At 49.9% G+C, this 21,092-nt stretch overlaps 1 protein-coding gene and 1 long non-coding RNA gene across 3 annotated transcripts; both read left to right on the top strand.

The window, feature by feature from the left end:
* The first annotated feature begins 3,507 nt into the window (after positions 1-3,507).
* LOC128134888 (uncharacterized) lies at positions 3,508-6,261 on the top strand. The gene is made up of 3 exons (XR_008232875.1): positions 3,508-4,098; positions 4,737-4,844; positions 5,380-6,261. It is a non-coding gene; the product is annotated as an uncharacterized LOC128134888 (long non-coding RNA).
* Positions 6,262-8,113: 1,852 nt separating this feature from the next.
* On the top strand, positions 8,114-15,580 carry CHST12 (carbohydrate sulfotransferase 12). Of its 2 annotated transcripts, none has more exons than XM_052773171.1 (2): positions 8,114-8,174; positions 13,873-15,580. In XM_052773171.1, the coding sequence occupies exon 2, from the start codon at positions 13,968-13,970 to the stop codon at positions 15,225-15,227; it is 1,260 nt and encodes a 419-aa protein (XP_052629131.1). In that variant the 5' UTR covers positions 8,114-8,174; positions 13,873-13,967; the 3' UTR covers positions 15,228-15,580. The 2 variants fall into 2 exon arrangements, with proteins under 2 accessions (XP_052629131.1, XP_052629132.1); XM_052773172.1 differs by lacking the exon at positions 8,114-8,174 and adding an exon at positions 8,287-8,398.
* The last annotated feature ends 5,512 nt before the right edge of the window (positions 15,581-21,092 follow it).

Here is a 21,092-nt window from a genome sequence, read left to right as displayed (position 1 = left end):
AGAGATAACTGGCTTGGTGGCAAATAGAAAAGCAAAGGTTAGATGGCCAAACATGCAACTCTCGAAGTGACTGCTGAAGGAGACTATCTTATCGGGAGGCCTCTTTCGCTCATGACACAGTTGTTATTGAGGTCCTCGGGTCTTTCCTGCAAGAAAGGAAAGATGCTGCTGGCCCCTTTGTCTTTGGAAAACTTGTGTGTGTTTTGAGACAGTAAGGGGCTGCCACGAAATTGCCAGTCTTCAGCAGGGAGTCCAAGCAGCAGCGTCTCCTGTTTATTATGATTGCCTAGAATGAACAGGACAAGGAGTTGGGTTTCACTTTGAATAATAAACTTTAATGCTAGTCATGTTGTTATATGAGAGATTAAACTGCTCTGGGTGCCCTTCCACAGGAGGGGAGCAAATAGCAGGTGGCTGGAACTACGGAAAACCACGTGAGGTACCAAGAGTGTCTTTGTGACCGCAGACTGGGAGCCAGGGCTAGAGGAGGGGCTTTACAGTGAGAAAAACCTTCTGAGGATCTCATTCTTCCCTCTTTCTGCAGCCCCACAACAGCCCTTCTCTGGATGTAAGTCAACACCTAGATCCTAATAAAGATGAGATCAGAAGGGGTCTACCTGGGAACATGAAGGATATTCCCTCCATCACCCTTGAGTCAGACAGGTAATGTGAATCTTTCTCATTATTAGACTTATTCTCTAGGGCATGGGGACCTGGCAGTTCCCAGCTAAGTCCCCAAAGCTGGGAGATATCAAACTGAAAGAAAGTCTAGAAACTGGAATCTGTTAGAAAAGAGTTTCCTGGTATACTGCTCTTGCAAAGTAGCTCTGTATTTTAGCAGGAACCTTCTCTGCAGAGAGGTCTATGGGATATGCTTGGATCTGCTTCTGTTGACTGCCAAGCATTAAAACCAAATAAAGTAGCAAAGTTTGTGAGGATCAGGGGACAAAATCTCTCTCCTTCATGAATCCTGAAGTCTTTCCTTGCTGTGTTCTTTATTACCAGGTTTACCAGGCTTCTGGCTTTCCCCGCAGCTTGAGCTGTTTCATCTCTCTCTGTTGATAAAGGGCCTGTGCTTTCATCTATTAACCTCCTGGCATATTCTTTTCACAGCGGCAGCTGCAGATCATCTGAAATGACACCATGTAGGAAGGAGAGGTCTCTGGATACCCATGTCAGCCCAACTTTCTCTGGTTTGCAAAAAAGACCAGTTCAGCAGGTCAGTATGGCAGGAACTGCAGTCAAGGCACATTTATCATGGATAGCACCTTCCTCTTGTGATGACAGAACATGCGCAGCAGCTAAATCTACTGTATGTGAGGAAGGTAAACCTTGGCAGGCAATAAAATCACTCCTAGAGCACTGGCTTTGGGTTTAAAGCCTGGGATTTACTTATGAGGCCAAGGCTTAGCTGCCACCTCCAATTCAGGCTCTCCCTCCTGTGAATCACCCAGTCTCCAGTGTGTCCAGTGGAGCGACGGGAGTTGTAAATAGAGATGCAGCGTGCAATCTGGTGTGAGGGGACCTGTGTTGTCCAGGATGATCGCCTCCTTTTATGCCATTAACTCATCTGCTGGGCCCTGATTTGATGACTATCTGGTGAAACTGATTTCACTCAGCACCCTGGAACAGGAGGGAGAGTTAGGAGCTCATCAGTTTCTTGCTCACCAACTGACTTATTTTGTAGCCATGGCTCTATATGGGACATACACAGTCAAAAAGCTTTGCCTTTGTTTCTCTATACATAGAAGTTGTTATAACAGCATTTCAGCTGAAATTTAGTGTCTTCCAAATGTTTGAAAATGCTTTGAAGGGGAAAAGTATAAAAGCTTTGAATGAAAAGCAGATTATGTTGCAATTGCTTTGATTTTTAGCAGAAACCAACAGGTGTTGCTGCAGGAAAGGTGACTCCCAGACTGCGTTCCCCCGCCTCTCTAGACTTGCATGGGAAAAAGTCACCTGCAGACATCGCTGCTGTTCCACTGAGTCTGGAGACCTTGAAGGAAATCGCTGCCAACCCCAAAAGCATCTCCCTCATTGCAGCCAGTCGCCGTTCCAGACCCCAACACAGAGACCTTGGGAGTGAAGTCTCCTCAGCCCACTTCTCTGAGGAGGATATGCCTGAGCTGAAGTATCTAGAGGCCAATTCCATCCCAGATTGTCAGATGAGAGACAGTGCAAGTATCGGGAGTTTGCTGTGCTCCCCAGCCAGGGGAGTGCTGAAGAACAGGAAAGACCAGGAGATGTCTGCTGAGAGGACAGCCAGAAAGAAAAGACCTCTCTGTCTCGAACCAAACTTCCACAGGGTAAGTCCTTTGTGTTTCTAATGGGAATGGGTTGAGCAGAAGACATGGACCCAGTGGAGCTAGGGTAAGAGAAACATAGTACAAGCTGTAAGGGACAGAGGTCAGACATTTGTCTTAAACATTACTTGGTACCGAGGAAACCACGAGACTGTATAAACATTTCTTGGCATGAAGGAAACCACAAGGACAGAGCAGAGCCCTGCAGTCTACCTGTACCCCAACAAAGCCCACAGCCTGGCGCAATCTCTCACAATCTCGATGGCACAGGCGCAACAAAGGTTCAGCGGGTAGTCGCGGAGACATGCGCGTTGGACTGGAGACCTCCACCACCAGGCCGACATGCAGGGTGTCCTGGTTTCAGCTGGGACAGAGTTAATTGTCTTCCTAGTAGCTGGTACGGTGCTATGTTTTGAGTACAGTATGCGAAGAATGTTGATAACGCTGATGTTTTCAGTTGTTGCTAAGTAGTGTTTAGTCTAAAGTCAAGGATTTTTTCAGCTTCTCATGCCCAGCCAGCGAGAAAGCTGGAGGGGCAAAAGAAGTTGGCACAGGACAGACCCAGGGCAGCTGACCCAAACTGGCCAACGGGGTATTCCATACCATGTGACGTCCCATCCAGTATAGGAACTGGGGGGAGTGGGGGCAGAGGATCGCCACTCGGGGACTAGCTGGGTGTCGATCGGCGGGTGGTGAGCAATTGCACTGCGCATCATTTGTACATTCCAATCCTTTCATTATTGCTGTTGTCATTTTATTAGTGTTATCATTATCATTATTAGTTTCTTCTTTTCTGTTCTATTAAACCGTTCATACCTCAACCCACGAGTTTTACTTCTTTCCCCGAATTTCTCCCCCATCCCACTGGGGGGGGGGGGGTGAGCAGCTGCGTGGTGCTTAGTTGCTGGCTGGGGTTAAACCACAACAAGGGAGACCTCCACCATCCAGCCGAGAAGTGTGGAGACCCTCACCATCAAGACACCAACAAGGGTGGGAGATGCCCCCATCACCAGGACACCAGCAATCAACAGGACCAACGGGACATTGCTGGATCCTAGGGTGGTGATACCTTCTGTCTCTGTCTCTCTCTCTTCTACTTTGCTCTTCCTTTTCTCTTTGCGGCCAGCACCTTATCTTGCTCTTTCTCTTTCTCACCGCATTTACCTCACCTTGTGTATATAGTTTGATGTTGTTAGTCATCTGAATAGTTCATCCATAGAGTTCAAGTTTCATGTTGAATCATTTTGGTAAAATTGGGTAAAATTGTCCCCTCCCCTTTCCCTTCGATTTTGTGACTCGCTTGGCAGACAGCAATTTCTTGAGTTATCACACGATTGTTTCAGTTTTGGTTATGTTTGTGCTCAATAAACAATTTGATTGGTTGTTTGGCGTCATTTCTGTGAGGGATTTCGAGCTTCCTGTGACCTCCCACACTACCCAGGGTAGCGTTCTGGTTGGGTTGTGACACAAGCTGCATGAGGAAATAAGTTAAATATCTTTATTCTTCTATAATGTCCTTGACCTCCTGCCTAAACAGCAAGCTAAGCCAAAGTCAGGTGTGAAAGGAATCTTTTTGGTACAACGTGGCAACAGAGGTGAGAGACATCACTACTGAGGTTAACTCAACTTGGTGTCTTTCAGACCTCAAAAGCTAAGCATCAGACTCCTTCCAGCCCCAATACAGACAAAGCTTGTGAGAACCACCTGTGCCGAGCTAGACTCTTCTACCAGTCAAAAGCTGCAAGTAGCATATCCATTGCTGCAAAGGTCAAGGTTCCTATCAACCACCATTCAGGTAGGGGCCAAAGAGCCACTGGTGACATCCTGCATCAGCTCTGTTGGAAAAGATGGATTGTCATGTGAGAAATAAGGCAGAGTAAAGGCTAATGATCAGAACTGTTAGTAATCTGATCTTCATTTTTTTTATATGGTCTAAGTAGCTTTTGATGGGTAAGAAAGCATATCCTTTGCAGGCCACTGCCTCAACTATGCCTCTGTAATCTAGGGGGAGGAATTAGTGTTCAGCTGGGTTCACATGCAACAGGTTGCTGATCTCGGTCTCGTCATTCAGACAGTTTCACATCCAAACCAAGCCCCAGCAAGGAGACCAAGACATGACAGGCTGCACTGACCATCTGTCAGCTTCAGTTGTTTTTCTTTGTGCAGACACACAAAGTGAGGATGAGGTTAGGGGAACTAGAAACCTAAATCCTATTGAAATGTAGCCAGAATCCTTCCCCATTCTGGCAAGAGGTGCTTACTGGTGCTAATTAGTTTTTCTTACCTTTTTTTGTTACTAAAAAATGGTTAACTTTTGATTTACAATGCTATAATTTATTTTGGCTAGCTATTAGCAACTCATGCATTGCAAAATGTTTTTAAACTGCGCTCTGCTCCCACTGTTTTTAATGAAGCTCTCCCTGCCTTTGATAGAGGGGACTCCACTAGAGATGCTGCCAAAAGACAATGCTCCTGCAAGCACCATCCAGCAGAGCAACACTGATCATGTCAAAGGATGGGTCCTACAGAAGCAAGTCAAGGGTGAGTACATAAAACATCAGGTTGGCTGGCTCAGGAGGCACTACTGTATTCTTCAGCACTTGCTCTGTTGCAATCTGAACATAAAGAGCTGTAAATGCAACACAAATGGTCCAGTTGGGAAAGCTGTCACATGGGTAGGGGTTTTACAGCCAACTTTTAAGACTTTTTTTTTTTTTTTTTGCAACAGATGACATGGGCAATGTTCCAGAATGAGTTACACTCCATCTCCCTCTTAGCCAAAAATAACCTCTTAGGAAGAGAAAATAACATTTTCAGAGGTGTTCATAACCCTAGCCTAACCCATATGTGAAGTACAAAGTTTAATCTGAGTTAGCCGTGTGACAACATACTGCTTCCACGGAAAGTGTCACCTTGGGATTTTCTTAAGGCAACGATGTGCAGATCCTAGGGCCTTTGCCAAACTTTCCTCTCCATAGCCCATGGCAATCTGTCTCTTCCCCATTTTGACTGGCAATGAGACTCAAATGGAAGCCTGAGAAACTTGACCAGGTACTTCTTCTTCCCTCACTTGCAGGGCCTGCAGATGGTGCCAGCAGTCGGCAAAAGCAGGAGTCAGTCGCCCGCCTGGGGAACCAGCCGAAGACTAAATAGAAGTCACTGGGGAAGCAGGACTCTCTGTGGCCCCAAGGGATTGCAATTTCAAGGCTGCTGGAAGTCTGGGAAGCGGATTCAGGGAGAGCGTGCCTTAAAATGTATTTTAGCTTCTGTGTTGTGATGCTGAAAAGCAGAGGGAAGGCTAGCAGGGGGGAGAGGGACCTTATACATTGTAGATTACTTTTTCCCATATCCCTACCGCAAGTCTTTCCTCTGTACTGTGCAGTCTAGCTGTTAGCTTCAGTTTAAGACAAGTAGGGTGTTAACAGAGTCCAAGAGAAGAGGAAAACCTCATTTTCCCAGCAGTGTTCTCCTCCCAGAAGATGTCAGCATGGAGCCCAAGCCGCCTTTTTTCCTGGGGCAAAAGTGTCGATGCCACCCATGCATCCAAAAGGCTCCCTGACTATTAAAACCAAATGTAAATGCCTGAGAAATAGTTTCCCCATTCTTCCCTGCTGTCCCTGTGTGTTGCTGTGAAGCTGGGAGGTGTAACACACGCCTGGAATGCTGTTTGGGTGAGCAGATGTTTGGCTGTGAGAGCAGCCAGAGATTGCTCTAAGTTCTTTTCCATCTACAGAGCATTTCAGATCTGACTGCAGCGGGGAGAAGCAGCATGGTGATAGGTGAAGACCCTGATAAAAGCTAGCCTGGAGGTAAACCACGGGACTGTGTTTTTCTTTTTGGAACAAACATCTCCAGCCAGCAGCCTTTTCCGTAAGGGGCTTTTAAAAGTATTTTCCCTGCTTTTTGAATATGCTGCAAATAAAGCGGTGCTGGTCCTTGCACTGAATAGATAGTGACTCCATGCCCCAAACAGGAGTGCCTTCCCTCCTAGGTCTGCCGAAGTATCTGAGATGACAATCTCCGGTAGGTTTGTGCATTTTTCAAGTGGCTGAAGCATCTTTTTTGCAGCTGCAGCACTTGTAAATAATTCTCCTGCATGCTCTTTCTGACTTGCTGCGTGACACTGCACACACTCCCTATTCCTCTATGCCTCTTGCTTCGCTATCTGTGAGGAAGATGAGGGGTAGCTCACTCCAGGGACGAGGAAGCTTAGATTACTTGTATTTATAAAATGCCTTAAACCCCTGAAGTAGGGATGCAATGCAAGTGCATAAGCTGGTATAGGAAGCAGCCGATTTTCCTCATGAAACAGAAAGATGCAGGAAGAGGTGCGATGGCGAAACAGGTCAGAAACACTTGTTCCCCAGGGCTGACTCTTTCAGATAAACAAAGATATAAAAAAAGGACACACAGACAAAATAAGCACAGACTGTGTGTAAAACAAACCTGTGCCAGCAGGTCTTGAGCCAAGCCTGTATTTACAAGACCTCACGTGACCTGCAAACACTGAAGGACCAAAAGTGAGGGAAAGCGGAGTTTTCCAAGCATATACATCTGCACCAAATACCTTTGGGCTGAATCCCCATGAAAAGTTGTAGCATTCGGGACTATTATTTCATACAAAGAGTGGGACATTTGAGCCAAAGGCATTGGTTTGAGGCTGTCGCTCTGAAGGGAGGTTGTGTAACAAAGAGTTTGGTAATTTGCCATGACTGTTGTGAAGAGTACGGAGCTGCGTGATGTGCTAATTTCCCTGTTTGTAAAACCTGTGTTTTAAGCCTGTTAATGTAAAGTTGGGGGTGGAGATCTCAGAGGTGGAATCTGTAAGTTATCATTTGTAGCTTTGGTAATTGCTGGAGGTGAGGGTGCAGCTCATCTCCTGCGCAAAGTGGGACCGTGCTCATTTTGAGTGCTGGGCTAAGGGCTTTTTGATTTGCTTCTTCTCAACCACAAGAGTAGCAAAGGGAGCTTAAGCTCTTCTGGGCTTTTCAAGCCGCGTTTTCTAGCCTTGCTGTATCCAGTGATCTACGCTTTGCTCCTAATACTAGAACCCAAGAGGCTGGGGTTTTTTTTTCCACAACAGCTTGAAACTGGCTGCATCTAACTGCGAGCTCCAGCAAGCAGCGATGTCGGGTCTCGGGATGCTGCATCCACCTCGGGACGAGGACTGTTGCCACCGCGGCCATCGCTGCCTCTTCCTCCTCCTCGTCCTGTCCCTGGGGCAGGGCAGGGGCTGCGGGGGGGGGTCTTATCTCTGCAGCCCCCGAGCCCCCCGCCTGCAGGGAAATCAAATGCCCGCCCAGGGTTACGGCGGGGCCCGAGTCCTCCGCGCAACCCGTAACGAATTTAAGAAGGTTTGGGTTAAACTTTCCTTGCGCGATCGCTCGAGAAGTGGGGGGTTGGCAACGCAGCCCCGTTTCAGAGAGCTCTGCAGAGAGCGTCTCTTCGGCGCTTGCTGCCCCTGGTCTTCTACAGAGCTCCCGCTCCGGCTGTGGGAACGAACCGGGGAGCCGGTGCCGGGGCAGCCCCTCCGCTCCCCCCGCCCCCGCCCGCCCCCGCGGGCTGTGCGGTCAGGCCGGCCCGTCCCGACGCCGCCCCGAGCCCCCGCTGCCTCCAGGGCCCGGGCTCCCCGGCGGCCGCCGCCAGGCCGCGGCAGAAGGCGCGGGGCAGGGCGGGCCGGGGCCTCCCGCCGGCGGGCGGAGCGGCGCCTGCGCCGCGGCCCCGCGGGGACCCCCGTGCCCGGCGTCTCGCGAGAGGCGGCGGCCCCCGGGTAGCGGCGGGACGGGGACGGGCAGCGGCAGGAGGAGGGAGAGGAGGAGGAGGAGGAGGAGGAGGAGGAGGAGGAGGAAGGCTCCGCTGCCCGGGCGGGAGGTGAGCGCGGAGCCGCCCACGGGCGGGGTGGGGACGGCCGCTGCCTGCGGGCAGGGCAGGGCCCGGGGCTCGGCGCCTGAGGGGACGGGTTGGGAGGCGGCGGCGCGGGTGAGGCGGTCCCGGCGGGGAGCGGGGCTGGGGCCGGGGAAGCTCCCGGTTATCAGCCGCAGCCGGGGCACAGCATCCCTCTGCGCTCTACCCCGGCGGCCGCAGCAGCGTGCCAGGTAAAGGCGCAGGGCTGGCCGGTTCGGCGGGGACGGCTCCATGGGGATCCCGGGGCGTCGTGTGGTGGGCTGGGCGGCGCTGCCCACCCTCACGCCTCGGCGGTGACGGGGAGGAGGCGGCTGGGTCTGTGGGGCGGCGGGCGGCTCCTCTTTTCCAAACCGTGAAACGCTGGCTTTCCCCGCTCTGCCGCCCGTGCTGGGCCTGAGGCTTGAGGACAGCCCGCCTGTGCCGTGTTCCTGCGGTGTTCTGCAGTCTGCGTTGCTTCGGGACTCGGGAGCGTCTGCGGTCCGAGCGGCTACGAAAGCAAACCCAGGAAACATCTTCCTCCGACGGCGGAGCGTTTCTGTTGACGGCAGAGCAGGGCTTTTAACGTTGCTTCACAGAGACGGCCGTTAACGCGATTAATCCCGCTTGAACTTCACGCACGAAACTTCAGTGCGGAGCTGAACTACGTACAGCAGAAAACTATCCTTAAATCAGGTGTTTGTAAGGCAAACGCAGGCGGTGCGAGCGGCAGGGTCTGATTTCTGGCCCCTGCGCTGACGTACAAACAAATGTTCTGGGGTTTTGTCGGCCCGGGCTGTCGGCACCGAGGCTCGCTGGGGCTCTTCCTGCGTTTGTAAGGCCAGGAATGATGGGTGTGCTTGAAGTTTGCAACAAAGGTAATGAATGAATGGGACGTGCTGCGTTTTGGGATTTCCTTCTGGAAATCTTAGAAATATGGTTATCGAGACAACTTCCAAGTATGGATATTAAAAAAGAGGCGACTGGCACTGCCAAGCCTGTACAAACCAGGCTTTGTGGCAGCGACAGGAGGGAAGGCGCTGAGACAGCTACATAGATTAGGATGTTCTTTTGCTGGTCTCTAGCATATATATGCGGAGTTGTGGTAAAATGTGCAATGCAAGCCCTATTTTTTGCTTACACTGTGCATTTATACTAATGTAACCGCTGATGTCATTACATGGGTTAAAACTTCCCTGCTCTGCAAAAGGTGCTAGATTTTTGGAAAGCTGGGGAGAAGCGGTTTATTGAGTGATGGCCAAGTGTGTGAAATTAGTTTCTGGTTATTGGTACAGCGTCTGTCTGCTTTGGCTGATGGGCACTCCTCCTGCACCTGCAGGAGGTTAAACTGGTGCCGCTTCTCTAGAGCCTGCCTATTCCCTAAGCGTAACTGGTAGCAGGTGCGTACCATGATAGGTGGATAAAGAAGGCTGCATGGGTAAGTGAGTGCTGGTGAATGCAGGTGCCCGAAGGGAAAGTATCCATTTGAATTCGGGGGTTTTGTATGTTTTTAAAAGTTCTCATTCCACCTCTTTCCATCTTCAGAAGCAGGCAGAGCTCAAGCGAGCTACCTGAAATCCCGTATCTTCTCACGTTAGAACGAGTGGGCACTGGAGGAGGTGAGCCGGTGCTTAGTGCCTGACCTGTGCCTTGTGCTTTCCCGTGGGGAGTTAGGAGCAATGGGAGAGGGACAAGCCTGGGGAAACACGAAGCAAGAAAGGGTGGAATCTGCACCCAGGTCCTTGGAGGCATGGTCCCTTCTAAACCATTGCTGTTCACAGAGAGGGGTTATTGTCCCCTGTCTCCGGTACATACCCACGTGGAAGCTCCTTTATTTTCTGTAGGCCTTACTGCTCCTGTAAGTGAGCTGGGGTAACTTTCTTTTGCAAAGACAGGCTGTGAGAGAATGTAGTTGTCGTACAAAGCCAAGAGGAGAGGAAGAGACAGGAATTACTTGAGCTGCTGTTTGCCCTGAGAACAAACAGTTACAATCAGGCTGTGAAGTGCAAATAAGGTTTCCAAATCCCTGAGGAGTTGCATCTGCAATAGCTTTTGCAATAAGAGCGCTGGGGACACATCCCCCCTTTCTGGTTTTAAATGAGCGTTTGAGAGGTGGTTATTTGACATGGCAGCTTCTGGTGGGAGAGGATGGGTCCAGTGACCTTGGACCTTAGTGTCTTTCTCAGGCCTGGGATGGGGAGAAGAGTCCTTGGTTTGCGCTCAGGCCAGGTTCAGGTTGGAGATGATCACGGGATGGCTGCTCAGGGGACTCTGTAGGGTGATTATAGCACTTGGTCCGTTTCCCGGTTTGCCAGCGTCATGTCACAGAAGCAGCTTTGTGTGGATCCTGGTGCACGTTCTTGTTGGCTGGTGACTTTGGGTTAAACTTGAATGTAAATTCTTGGCTCCTCTTGGAGGCTTTTCCTTTTGATTCTGGCCAGAGGAGGATGGAGGCGCGTTCCCTCTGATGTGCACAGAGACCTGTAATTTGTGCTTTCAGTCTGGCGTCTTTTATGAAGTGCTCAGGAAGAGGATGTGTCGTAGTCAATGGAGTAACTGTTTTCTGCAGTGTTTTTCTCATGAGGGGGAATTAAGCTGTGTTATTGCTCTTTTCCAGGGTTCCTCTCTAGCACTGATAGAGTTAACAGAAGTGGAGTCATTTCGATTCTGTGCTGCTCGCTGCTGTGTGTCTTGGAAAAGCCAAACGCTCTGGCGGGCCTGTGTGCTGTGTCTTGGAAAAGCCAAACGCTCTGGCGGGCCTGCGTGCTGTGTCCTGGAAAGCAGGCTCGAGCCCTTGGGGTGCGCTTGGTAAAGCTACATTATGGTGGTGGCTTTGACGAAGAGCCCTCCTTCCGTTTGCCCGAGGAATGCGTGTGCCACACACAGCGTCTCGTTTGCTTCTGTCGCTGCTGCTGAGAGGGTGATCTGTCCGTGCCAGGGTGGGACAGCTTTGCAGAAATGCTAGCAGGCTGCTGCACTGCCTGAAGCTGTGGAAGCTGCTGGGTATAGGCATGGCAGAAAGGGATGCTCCGTGCAGCTTTCTGGGCTTGCTGCATTCCAGCCAGCCTAAAGGTCTCAAGCAGCGTTGGAAACCCAGTGTGCTAGGGATTATGTGCGCAGTGGGCACCCTATTCATCCAGAATAGGAAGCAGTCCCTGCCGTGAACAGCTAACCGGCTCAAAAGCAAGAACAGATTCAGGCAAAACGCAAACCCAGACGTGTGCCAAGCAGTAGGCTTGGCAGCATCACTCCATTATCTTCTGCTGTTGGACTGAGATGCTTGGCCCAAAGTGCTGACGCACATATGTAATTTGCCCCTTCTTTAACTCCATGCTCATCTCTCTGGGTGTTTCTTCTTAGATCTGCTCCATCGTCAATCTTGACTAGCTAAACGTAGAGAATTACTGCTGAGTAATACCTGCTTCTTGCTCCGCAGAGTGCAAAGTGTTACGTCTGCAGTTCCTCTGGCTTCTCTTCACACATACAATAAGAGCCTGGCTCCAGGAAACACAGTGTTTGGTGTTGCAGTGCAAAGCCATGTGTTAGGCTACAGCTACACTGAATTTCTGGCTGTCCCTTCTTCCGAAGTGTAAATAAATACACTAGGGTGGAAAAAACCCTAAACCTTCAGTTCTGCATTTTATGTCTTTTGGGACATTAAGCTGAGCTAATACTTTGATATGTAACCATATCTGGTATTCTTCCTGTTTGTTACTAAATTCTGGTCTAATGCTTTTAGTCTAGTGTTTGAAACCAGGACTTTGATTGTTAAAATCTGGCATCCCTGAGGCACAAGCACAGCCATGCTTGATGGCTCTTTAGACAAGTCATTCAATGCAAGGCTGCTGTGAGCTTCAAAGGCTCTGAGCATGTTCCCCCCCCCCCCCCCCCCAGGGCATGACAGAGCTCAGCACTTTTGCATATCTGGACTCTCAGGTTCTTTGTATCCCTGTACAGGGTGGGGTTGGTGCCGTTTAAGGGTGGCGTGTGAACTGGTTGGGGAGCAACCTCTGTGTTTCCAGAGGAAGAGAGACCCAGTCTTCGTTTTGAAAAGCTTTTCAGGGCACCTTGCCCTGAAGTGGTTTTGTTTTCAGAGCTGGTGTTTGCAGGGTTTGTTCTGAAGTCATGAAGCATCCAGGGAAAACCCAGGCACTGCTTGAGACTGTAATGAGAGCGATGGTCAGAGGTATCACAATAAATGATATCATTTACAGATTTCTCGATTATATGGTTGTGTTTAAAAACAGGGATAAAGAATGGGGATGTCTGCAGAAAGGGCTGCTCCTGTTTTCTATCTGTAGCTGATGTTCTGTCTTTATAATCAGGGGCTGGACTGCGTTTGGAGGGAGGAGGAGGTTGGAGTGACTACTTTTTGCTTGTCTTTTGATGTTAAACCTTGCAGGGAGAGACTGTAAAACAGCAAACCTAGGTTTCATTCTCAAAATATCAGATAGCTGCTCCTCACTTTACTATGTTCTTCCCTGGCTGTAGACACTGGCTCCTTGATCTCTTGGGGAGAGAGCAAGGCTGGTTTGCCAGCCTGCCTCTGCATGGAACTTTGGACCAGAAAAGATGCAGCAGGGTGGGGAGACAGATCACTCTTGAGGAGCTTGCTGGTGGAAGGGGGCTCAGAGTCAGCAGGGAAGGAGGTAGCAGTGAAAAGATGGGACTGATTGAGGTAAAAAAACCCCAAACCTGGTGCACCCTCCAGAAAAGATCTTCTGAGCTGCCCTTTTAACAGTGATTTCTCGCCTGTGTTTGGTGATCAAGAGTTGTTAGGGATGAGTGTGATAGAAATATAAATTACGTTAAACCAGGAAAGGACATCCTGACTCAATAGAGTCCGGACGTGGACAAAGATTTACCAGAGCATCCTTAATCTCAGAACTCGCTGAGTTAAAAGTAGTCATTCGTTTAGATTTTTCTTGATGTGTGGCTCTTATCAGGGCTACGTCCACTTGGGGGGTTTTGTAGGAAAACTGTTTGTCTAATCTCTGTTCTTGACAAAATGAAGTAGCTACCAAGAAGGGTTGTGGAGGTTACTTCACACAGATTAGATAAGATGGTGCATTCGGATCAGTGATGTTCTCTCAACAGGGGCTTGCTTTAGCCACTGAGGCAACGGCATCTTCAGCTAGGTATTTATAACTCCGATAAGGTCTTTGTTTTCAGCACAGTGGTACAGAGCATCTTCATGGGGAGATGAGACCACAGTGTGATACCACCAGCTAAAATCATGGATTGAGCCCTCTCTTCCTGTTGTGTTAGATACGTTTAAAAATCAAAGAGGTCTGTGAAAGGTAGTTGGCTCTACGTACTTTCTGTATATAGTTGCATTTTTTTTTAATACTCTAAAACTTCCCTCTGTAAACTCTAGGCCTGAAATCTTTGTATTTATTTTTTAAATGAAAATGGAGCTTCCCTTGAAATCACATGACTCTAGAAGCTTGAGGCTGATAAAAAAACCCCATGCTTGCTATGGAAACTGGTAAAATTGCAAGACTTTATGCCTCCTTTTGGCCAGTCAGCTCTTCTCTGCGGAGTCTCTATGGGTACCTCAGACTCACCCGGCTCTCCGCATGCGGAAACAGATGGTCAGCCCCGTGGCGAGTCTTGATTGTGCAAGGTCATTCTCTCCAAACCAGAGTTATTAAGGGTTCAACTAACTTTTTTTCTGGTACATTTCCAGGCTCCTGGTCTGCAGCACCATGCTGGATCCCAAGCCTCACTCTGCAAGCCGGAGGTGAATCCAGGTGAAAGCCAGCTATCGCAGTAGGTGTCAGGATGACCAAAGCACGGCTCCTCCGTCTCTCTGTGGTGCTGGTCTCCATCTTCATGATCCTCCTGATCATTGTGTACTGGGATAACGTGGGAACGGCTCACTTCTACCTACATACGTCCTTCTCCAGGCCTCATTCCCCAGGAGCCATCCCTGGTATCACAGCAGGTGAAGACTGGGAAGCCTTGCCAGACGTGGATGAATTTTTGGCAAAGCTGCTTAGTTCGAACCTGAAACAGAATAGCTCTAGCCCCCGAAAGTCAGAGCAGCTACTTGTCCAGGGCTCCAGCAAGCCTGCGGTGAGCAATCTGGAGGAGAACGTGCGGGGCTATGACTGGTCTACGCACAATGACAGAAACAGTTTGGACCAAGAGAAACTGCAGATAGAGAGGCAGAGAACGTTGCGGGAGTTTTGTGCCAATTCCAGCTTCACCTTCCCCACCAAGGAGCGCTCCTTTGATGACATCCCAAACTACGAGCTCAACCACCTGATCGTGGATGACCGCCATGGCATCATCTACTGTTATGTCCCCAAGGTGGCCTGCACTAACTGGAAACGGGTGATGATCGTGCTAAGTGAGAGCCTGCTGGACCAGGGGGTCCCATACCGGAACCCTCTGGATATCCCCCGGGAACATGTCCACAACACCAGCACCCACTTGACGTTCAACAAATTCTGGCGCCGTTATGGGAAGTTCTCCCGGCACCTCATGAAGATCAAGCTGAAGAAGTACACTAAGTTCCTCTTTGTACGAGACCCTTTTGTCCGCCTCATCTCTGCCTTTCGCAGCAAATTTGAGCTGGAGAATGAGGAGTTCTACCGGCGTTTTGCCATCCCCATGCTAAAACTGTACTCCAACCATACCAACCTTCCCACCTCCGTTAGTGAGGCCTTCGGGGCAGGCCTCAAAGTCACCTTTTCTGACTTCATCCAGTACTTACTGGATCCCAGGACAGAGAAGATGGCCCCCTTCAATGAGCACTGGAGGCAGGTTTACCGTCTGTGCCATCCGTGCCAGATAGACTACGATTTCATCGGAAAGCTGGAGACGCTGGATGAGGATGCTGCTTATCTATTGCAGCTCCTCAAAGTGGACAGGCTGCTTCGCTTCCCCCCCAGCTACCGGAACAGGACTGCCAGCAGCTGGGAAGATAACTGGTTTGCCAAAATCCCACTGGCTTGGAGGCAGCAGCTCTACAAGCTTTATGAAGCAGATTTTGTACTCTTTGGCTATCCCAAGCCAGAAAACTTGCTTAAAGACTAAAAGTGATTGGGCGGTGGGTGTGGGAGGGAACATCTGAAATACCAAAAATGTTTAAAGCCTCCTCATTTTTCCTCTTAATTCCCTTCCCCGTACAGGTTGGTACAACGGAATATATTTTTTCTACCGCCTCCCCTTCCATTTTTGCAATAATGCCAGAGTCCGGGGTATTCCAGCCAGCTGTGCATATGCAAAAAATGCCAGTTTTTTGTTACCATTTGTTTTCTGGGTTTTCTGTTTTTTACAATGTCCCCATGTTTTGCAATGGGTCGCTGCCCTTGATCACTCTGCCAGCTGTGTCCTTCAGTAGCTTTTTATTAATACTTTTTTAAAATTAATATATTTAAGATATTTAATACGAAGTGTGTGTTGTGGCAAAGGAAGGGAAGGAATAAAAAAAAAGTAAAAGAAAAACCCAAGAAATTATGCACCTGCCTCTGTGTGTTGTCTCAGGGCTCCTGTTCTGGAGGTCCGAGGTTTGCAGAGCACTCGCATCTCCCTGGGAGCTGGGTTTGTCGGTGTTGCCTTCACCAGCCTCGTCTGCTGGTGGTCGCTCTGAGCTGGGCTCAAGGCATATGGGATGGGTCAGTGCCTGACTCTGCCAAACAGTCCTGGAAGAATACCGGTGCTCCGGTGACATGCGCCGCTCACAGCTGGTGAGCGTGACGCCAGGTCACAGGAAGGAAACGGTGGTTGGGAGCAGTGACGCCAAGCCCCGTGGGGTGTTTCAGGACATGCAGGTGGCCAACACAGTACCTCTGCACTGCTTCACCTTTCAGCAAAGTGGTGGAGGGACTCTACTTTCCAAAAAGCTGAGGTTCCTCAGCCCCTGTATGCCTTGGTAGTGTGGAGCATCTTCCATGACATGTCCCATTCCAGGACGGTGCCTGAAGTTCTTGGGGGTTGTACCCAACCTGGATGGGCAGAGCGTGCTCTCGGATGGATGCGCTGTCCAGAAATTGGCATCCCGGCTTCACACTGCAGTAGCTTAGGCAGAAACGCCGGTCACTGTATCGCAGCCGGTTACAGGACGGGGAGGTGGTACGCTGCTCCGTGGCCTGGTCACTGCCGCGTACAGTGCAGGGCCCTTGAGAACTGTGCTATGTCCTCATTCCTGTGCATGCTTTAAGGGGACATGGCAGGGGTGCAGATGCTTATCCCTGAAAGAAGAAGATCCAAAAGGTTTCTTTCAATAAGCAGGTGTCAAGGTGAACTCAAAGTTGGTTTGTTTTCAGAGTGCCAGCTACTGCTTGTGACGCTGCATCCTCATTCGCTGCCTTTCTGTTTATACCAAATGATTGATGCAGATTTAATCATCTGCCTTGCCGGGACCTGCTGCAGGAGTGATGGTTGCCCACTGTGCTAGGAGCATGTGGGCTGCTTCCCAAGGGAAATTAATGCTTTTAAAGAGACTTTTTGTGTCTCATCAGCTGAATCTGCTTCTCTTTTTCTCTCTGATTTGCTTTGCAAAAACTGTCTGCTTAGCAGATTGGGCAGGCAGCTCTAAAAGAGTTGAAATGCTTAATTATTTCCCTGGGCTGTGGATGGTATCAGCGATTAAGGTCCAGGGTCAGGCCTTGGGAGGCAGCCTTGTTTTGGGCAGACTTCTCTATATTGGCTATTTACTCTGTTTCTGTCCGAGGCCATCAGCAGGTGTGACTTTTCCCCTCTCTCTCCTTGCTTCCCCAACCTCTGTACACATACATCTTCTTGGCATTGCATGCTCTTCCTAGCGAATATACTGTATCAAGCTTTTTAACCTATAAATGAAAGGTAATTGCTAGTAGTTATGCTTGAAAAAAAGGGTTTGTTTCTCATTGTATTCACACCATTATCCTGTAATTTCTGCAGAGAGATTTGCAGTTTAAATGAGCCTGAAGCCATGATCAGGGTCGTGGTGCTTAGCTCTTTACAGCTTGGGGGAAAAGGAAGTGCCTGTATCTGAGTCATTATTTAAAACTAATAATAGAAAAATGTTGATCTACTCAATTTTTTTTCCAGTTACCAGCTAATTGCTGCAAAACAGAAAGATGTTGCAAATCTCGTCTCCTGTAATGAGTAATCCCAGGAGTCTCTTGGTTCCTGCTACATTTACATTTCTTCAGCGGGGGTTCACCTCGCTCTTCAAAGATACAGCATGGATGTTTTCATCTCTTGTCTTTACAAAGTGTTTATTTTTTTCTCTTTTAATTTAAATTTAATTGATATTTAGTATGTGTAGATGTGGGTGGCTGGGACCGTAGCGCAGATAACTGTGCAAACTTTCTTCCAGCTGTTTGCTCTGCACCTCTTGATCTGGTCCTGTCTCTTCCTGCCCCTCTGACCAGTGCTTGGCCAATGTACCCCCAACCAGTGCTTGGCCAGTGTACCCCCATGACGCCAGCTCACCCTGCAAACCAGCTGCTGCCTCCTCAACCGCAGTTGTCCTGTGATTCATGGCCATGGCTTGTCCCAGCCAAGAGCCCAGGAGCATCTTTTCAAGGTCGCAAGCTGTCAGTCAGTCATCCAGAGCAGAGGAGGAAGGGGTTGCAGAGTGTGACCATCGTTTTTGGCAGCAAGGTGCTGGTCGTACAATTGGCAGAAAAGGTGCAAAATGGCTGCAAATCCTGCACAGCAGCTGCTCCACGTGATGGGAAAGTATCCTCTCCTTATGGCTGCCTTGTAATTTAATGGCAGTAGAAGGAAAAGCCCTCCTTTCCCTTGTGGACATTGGCTAGAGAGGGGAGACTTTGAACACACCAACTTCTCTCCTCTCTTCCCATCCAAAAGTGTGTAAAGGGGGTAAATTCCAGCATTATGTGCTAATACTGCCCTGCGTCCCGCTAAGGTCCAAACCACCCCGTGTGCAAGGTTCAGTGAGCTGCCTGCAGGCTGCCTGCATCCCAATGGCTTCATCAGCCTCCCTAAGAGCTGCAGTCAGGAGAACGTATGGATGGCATAAGGCCACTGAGGGCTCTGTCTTCTATACTTTCCTTCTTTCACCCCGTTAAGTCCAGCCTTCGTTGACATAAAAGACATTTTAAAATTTGTAGACGTGTACCCAGCCAACATGCTGGGTGCTGTTGGCTCTCTCCTTGTTTCCCGTTGCCACGCTTCAAAGCACTTGCCGGGAGGAGCAGTAGAGCTCAGATGGAGCAGTGGATAGCTTCTGGGTTCAAAACAGCTTGTTCCTTGCTGCTCTTTTCTTTTGAAGCCCTCCTTCCCCACCCTTCCACCACTGCGAATGTATTGTTAAGAAGTCAAAAGGGATCCAGGCTGCGCTGAGCTTTGTGGTAAGACCACTGGGTTGCCAGAACTGGGACGTAGCCTCTGGCTTTAGGAATGTGCATTTTTTGTGGGTTTCTTGCTCTGTTCTGATGATGTAAAAGTAGGAGGGGGGAGGAGGAAGAGAAGGACAAAGAGTTCAACCAGCCATGCTTCCTTCCTCCCTGGTTTCCTAAAGGAGCTGGAATTTGGTATTTGACAAATAATGACAGAATGATTGGAAAGGGCAGGCAGTATACATCCGTGCTGGCCTGAAGTCAGAAGGGGGCTAAAAATCCTGGAGTGTAGATGGTTGTGATGCTAGTACTGATTTTATAAGGGGTGGAAAAATGCTTTGAAGCAGCCTATTTGTGTCTGAATAAACCTGGCTTTGTCATTTCACGTTCAGCCTGCAAAGTTACGTCCTGTTCCCCTCCTGGCTTGCTTTTCCCTGGGGCTGACCGCTTGGCCAAAGTCAGCACGGAGTCTCTAACAAGGCAGAACCAAGGCACACAGATACAAAAATAACCCGGGGTTTGACCAAGATGTTTCCAGCCGGGTAGAACTGAGACCAGCTTTAGTGCTCGCTCAGCATCGGAGCCAAAGTCTTTACACAACCATTGAACAGGTTTGGTCCCTTTCTGTTTGATACCAGATTCACCGCTACGGTGGGACGTGTGTGACCTTGCCCTGCAGCCCCTGAGTCCTCCAGGGAAGGACTGTCAGGCCTCAGAGCTCTTTGCTTTTTGAGCAGTGACATGGCTTTGCCAGCGTACACTGTCCTTAACACATGGGTACCTTTGCATCTCAGTAGTTTTTGCCTTAACCCTTTTATTCACTTGTGGTTTAGGGGGACAAAATTGTAGACCCATTACCGATGGACAACAAAAATTTGCCCTGGGATAACGTGTGAGATGAAGTGTTTTGGCTGCGTGTTTTGCATCCCTCAAGGTGGCACTGAGAGGATGGAGGGCAGGGGATGAATGGCAGCATTGAAAGGGTGGCGAAGAAAAGCTAGTTTGTTCCTTCTTATGTAAGCTGGACCTTCGCGGCAGCCTGCGGGGAAAGCCGGTGACTTGGCAGGGTGCTGCGTGGCTGTGGTGCGAAACGATGCCAGGGAGGGTGCGGGGTGTGGTGACTTACAAGCAAGTCGTGTTGCTTGAATTTAAGGGCTTGCCCATGCTGGTCTTGCTTGTAAACCTTCTAGTCAAGGGCAGGAAGGGGAAAAAAAAAAAAAAGGCAGAATTTAATAAAGCCATCGATACCTGGCTGGATGGGGAAAGTGCGTGGCGCTGGGTCTGGAGCAGACATAATGCAGCTCTTCTGCTCTCTCCTTGATGAAATCAAATCGGTGATCTAGCTTGGACTGCGGAGGCTGAGGTTTGCCCTTGCAGGAGCTGGGTAGCGTTTGGCGTGGGTGCTGTGGAAGAGCCCCGTGCCAGGACGGCAGCGATGCTTGGCGGGGCGGCAGGGCTGGCCGAGCCTCTCGCTGCAGTCGCTGTGTCTGTGCGAGGCGCCGGGGGAACCGGGACCGTGTGGCCGCTCCGCAGTGGCCCATCTGAAACCCATTTTCTGTTCCTGGGCTCTGACAAATGCCGCTGCCGCTCCCCCCAGCCTGGCTCCCGCGGCAGTGGGGGTCTGTCTCTTACAGCCGCTGTCAGCCGCAATTCCTGTCACGGGTGCCCTGTGAAACTATTGAGCGAAGCACAACCAAAACCTGCAGTCAGGCTGTTGCACTCAAGAAGAGCTTTTATTTGCGTAGCCTGTGTTGCAGGTAGTGCCCAGCCTTTGGGTCGCAAAGGGCTGGAGTGTGGGGGGGTGTGAATACACTTAAAAAGTGAGTGACCCCCCTTCCTCCTGCCTGCCGGCTCACTGCTGGAGCTGGGAATCAGGCCCTGCTGCCTTTTCCCTGCAAGACATGAAGGTCCTTCATCTCTTCGCCCTGTCCCCCTGTGTCTAGGACCACCAGTGTCCCCTCAAGTGTCCTGATGTGCCGTGTTGCCTTCCTGTGGGGCTGGCTGCGGTGGCCTGATGTCCTCCTGGCCCCGCTTTGTCTTTGCTTTTTGTGGTTTTGACTCATTCAGAGATGGCTTAAAATAAAATACTTAAGAAAAAAATAAGAAGTGGAGTAGTTGCAGCAGCTGGTTCCTGTCGGGAGGGAGATATAAGATTAGCAGCCTGACCCTTGACAAGGAGGGAGGGAAGTTTCCACACCAAAACCCTCTGGCTGTGGGTTTGGGCACCCTGAGTTGCACCTCTTTGAACTTGGGCCTTTCCTGCTCTTTAATGCTCAGAAAAACCAGCTGCCCCACCTGAAGACCTTGTTTCCTTGCCTTGAGAGGCTTTGGGTCACAGCCTCAGCTTCTCTTTTGTGCCTTGTTTCTGCCCGGAGGGCAGCCCCTGCCAGCAGCGGGGGGCAATGTTTGCTGGCAGTGGGGTGCAAGGGTTGGGGCTCTCGCCATCAACAGAAACTTGGTGAATTCAGGAGCAAACCTGACCCTTGAGGCCCCTCAAGAAAGCTGTTGTGATATTCAATGGGAAGCAATCACCTTCTGCGGGCTTTTTGTTTCTTCAACGTGAGCCGTGTCCACAGGAGGTTTGGAGGTCTCCAGGAGGAATGGTGCC

This window comes from Harpia harpyja, chromosome 21 (genome assembly GCF_026419915.1).
Source record: "Harpia harpyja isolate bHarHar1 chromosome 21, bHarHar1 primary haplotype, whole genome shotgun sequence".
Lineage (NCBI taxonomy): Eukaryota > Metazoa > Chordata > Aves > Accipitriformes > Accipitridae > Harpia > Harpia harpyja.
This window is presented reverse-complemented; position numbering and strand designations above follow the sequence as displayed.

Excerpts from the sequence above, each read along its gene's own strand:
- CHST12 (XM_052773171.1), top strand. The coding sequence starts at position 13,968 with ATGACCAAAGCACGGCTCCTCCGTCTCTCTGTGGTGCTGGTCTCCATC.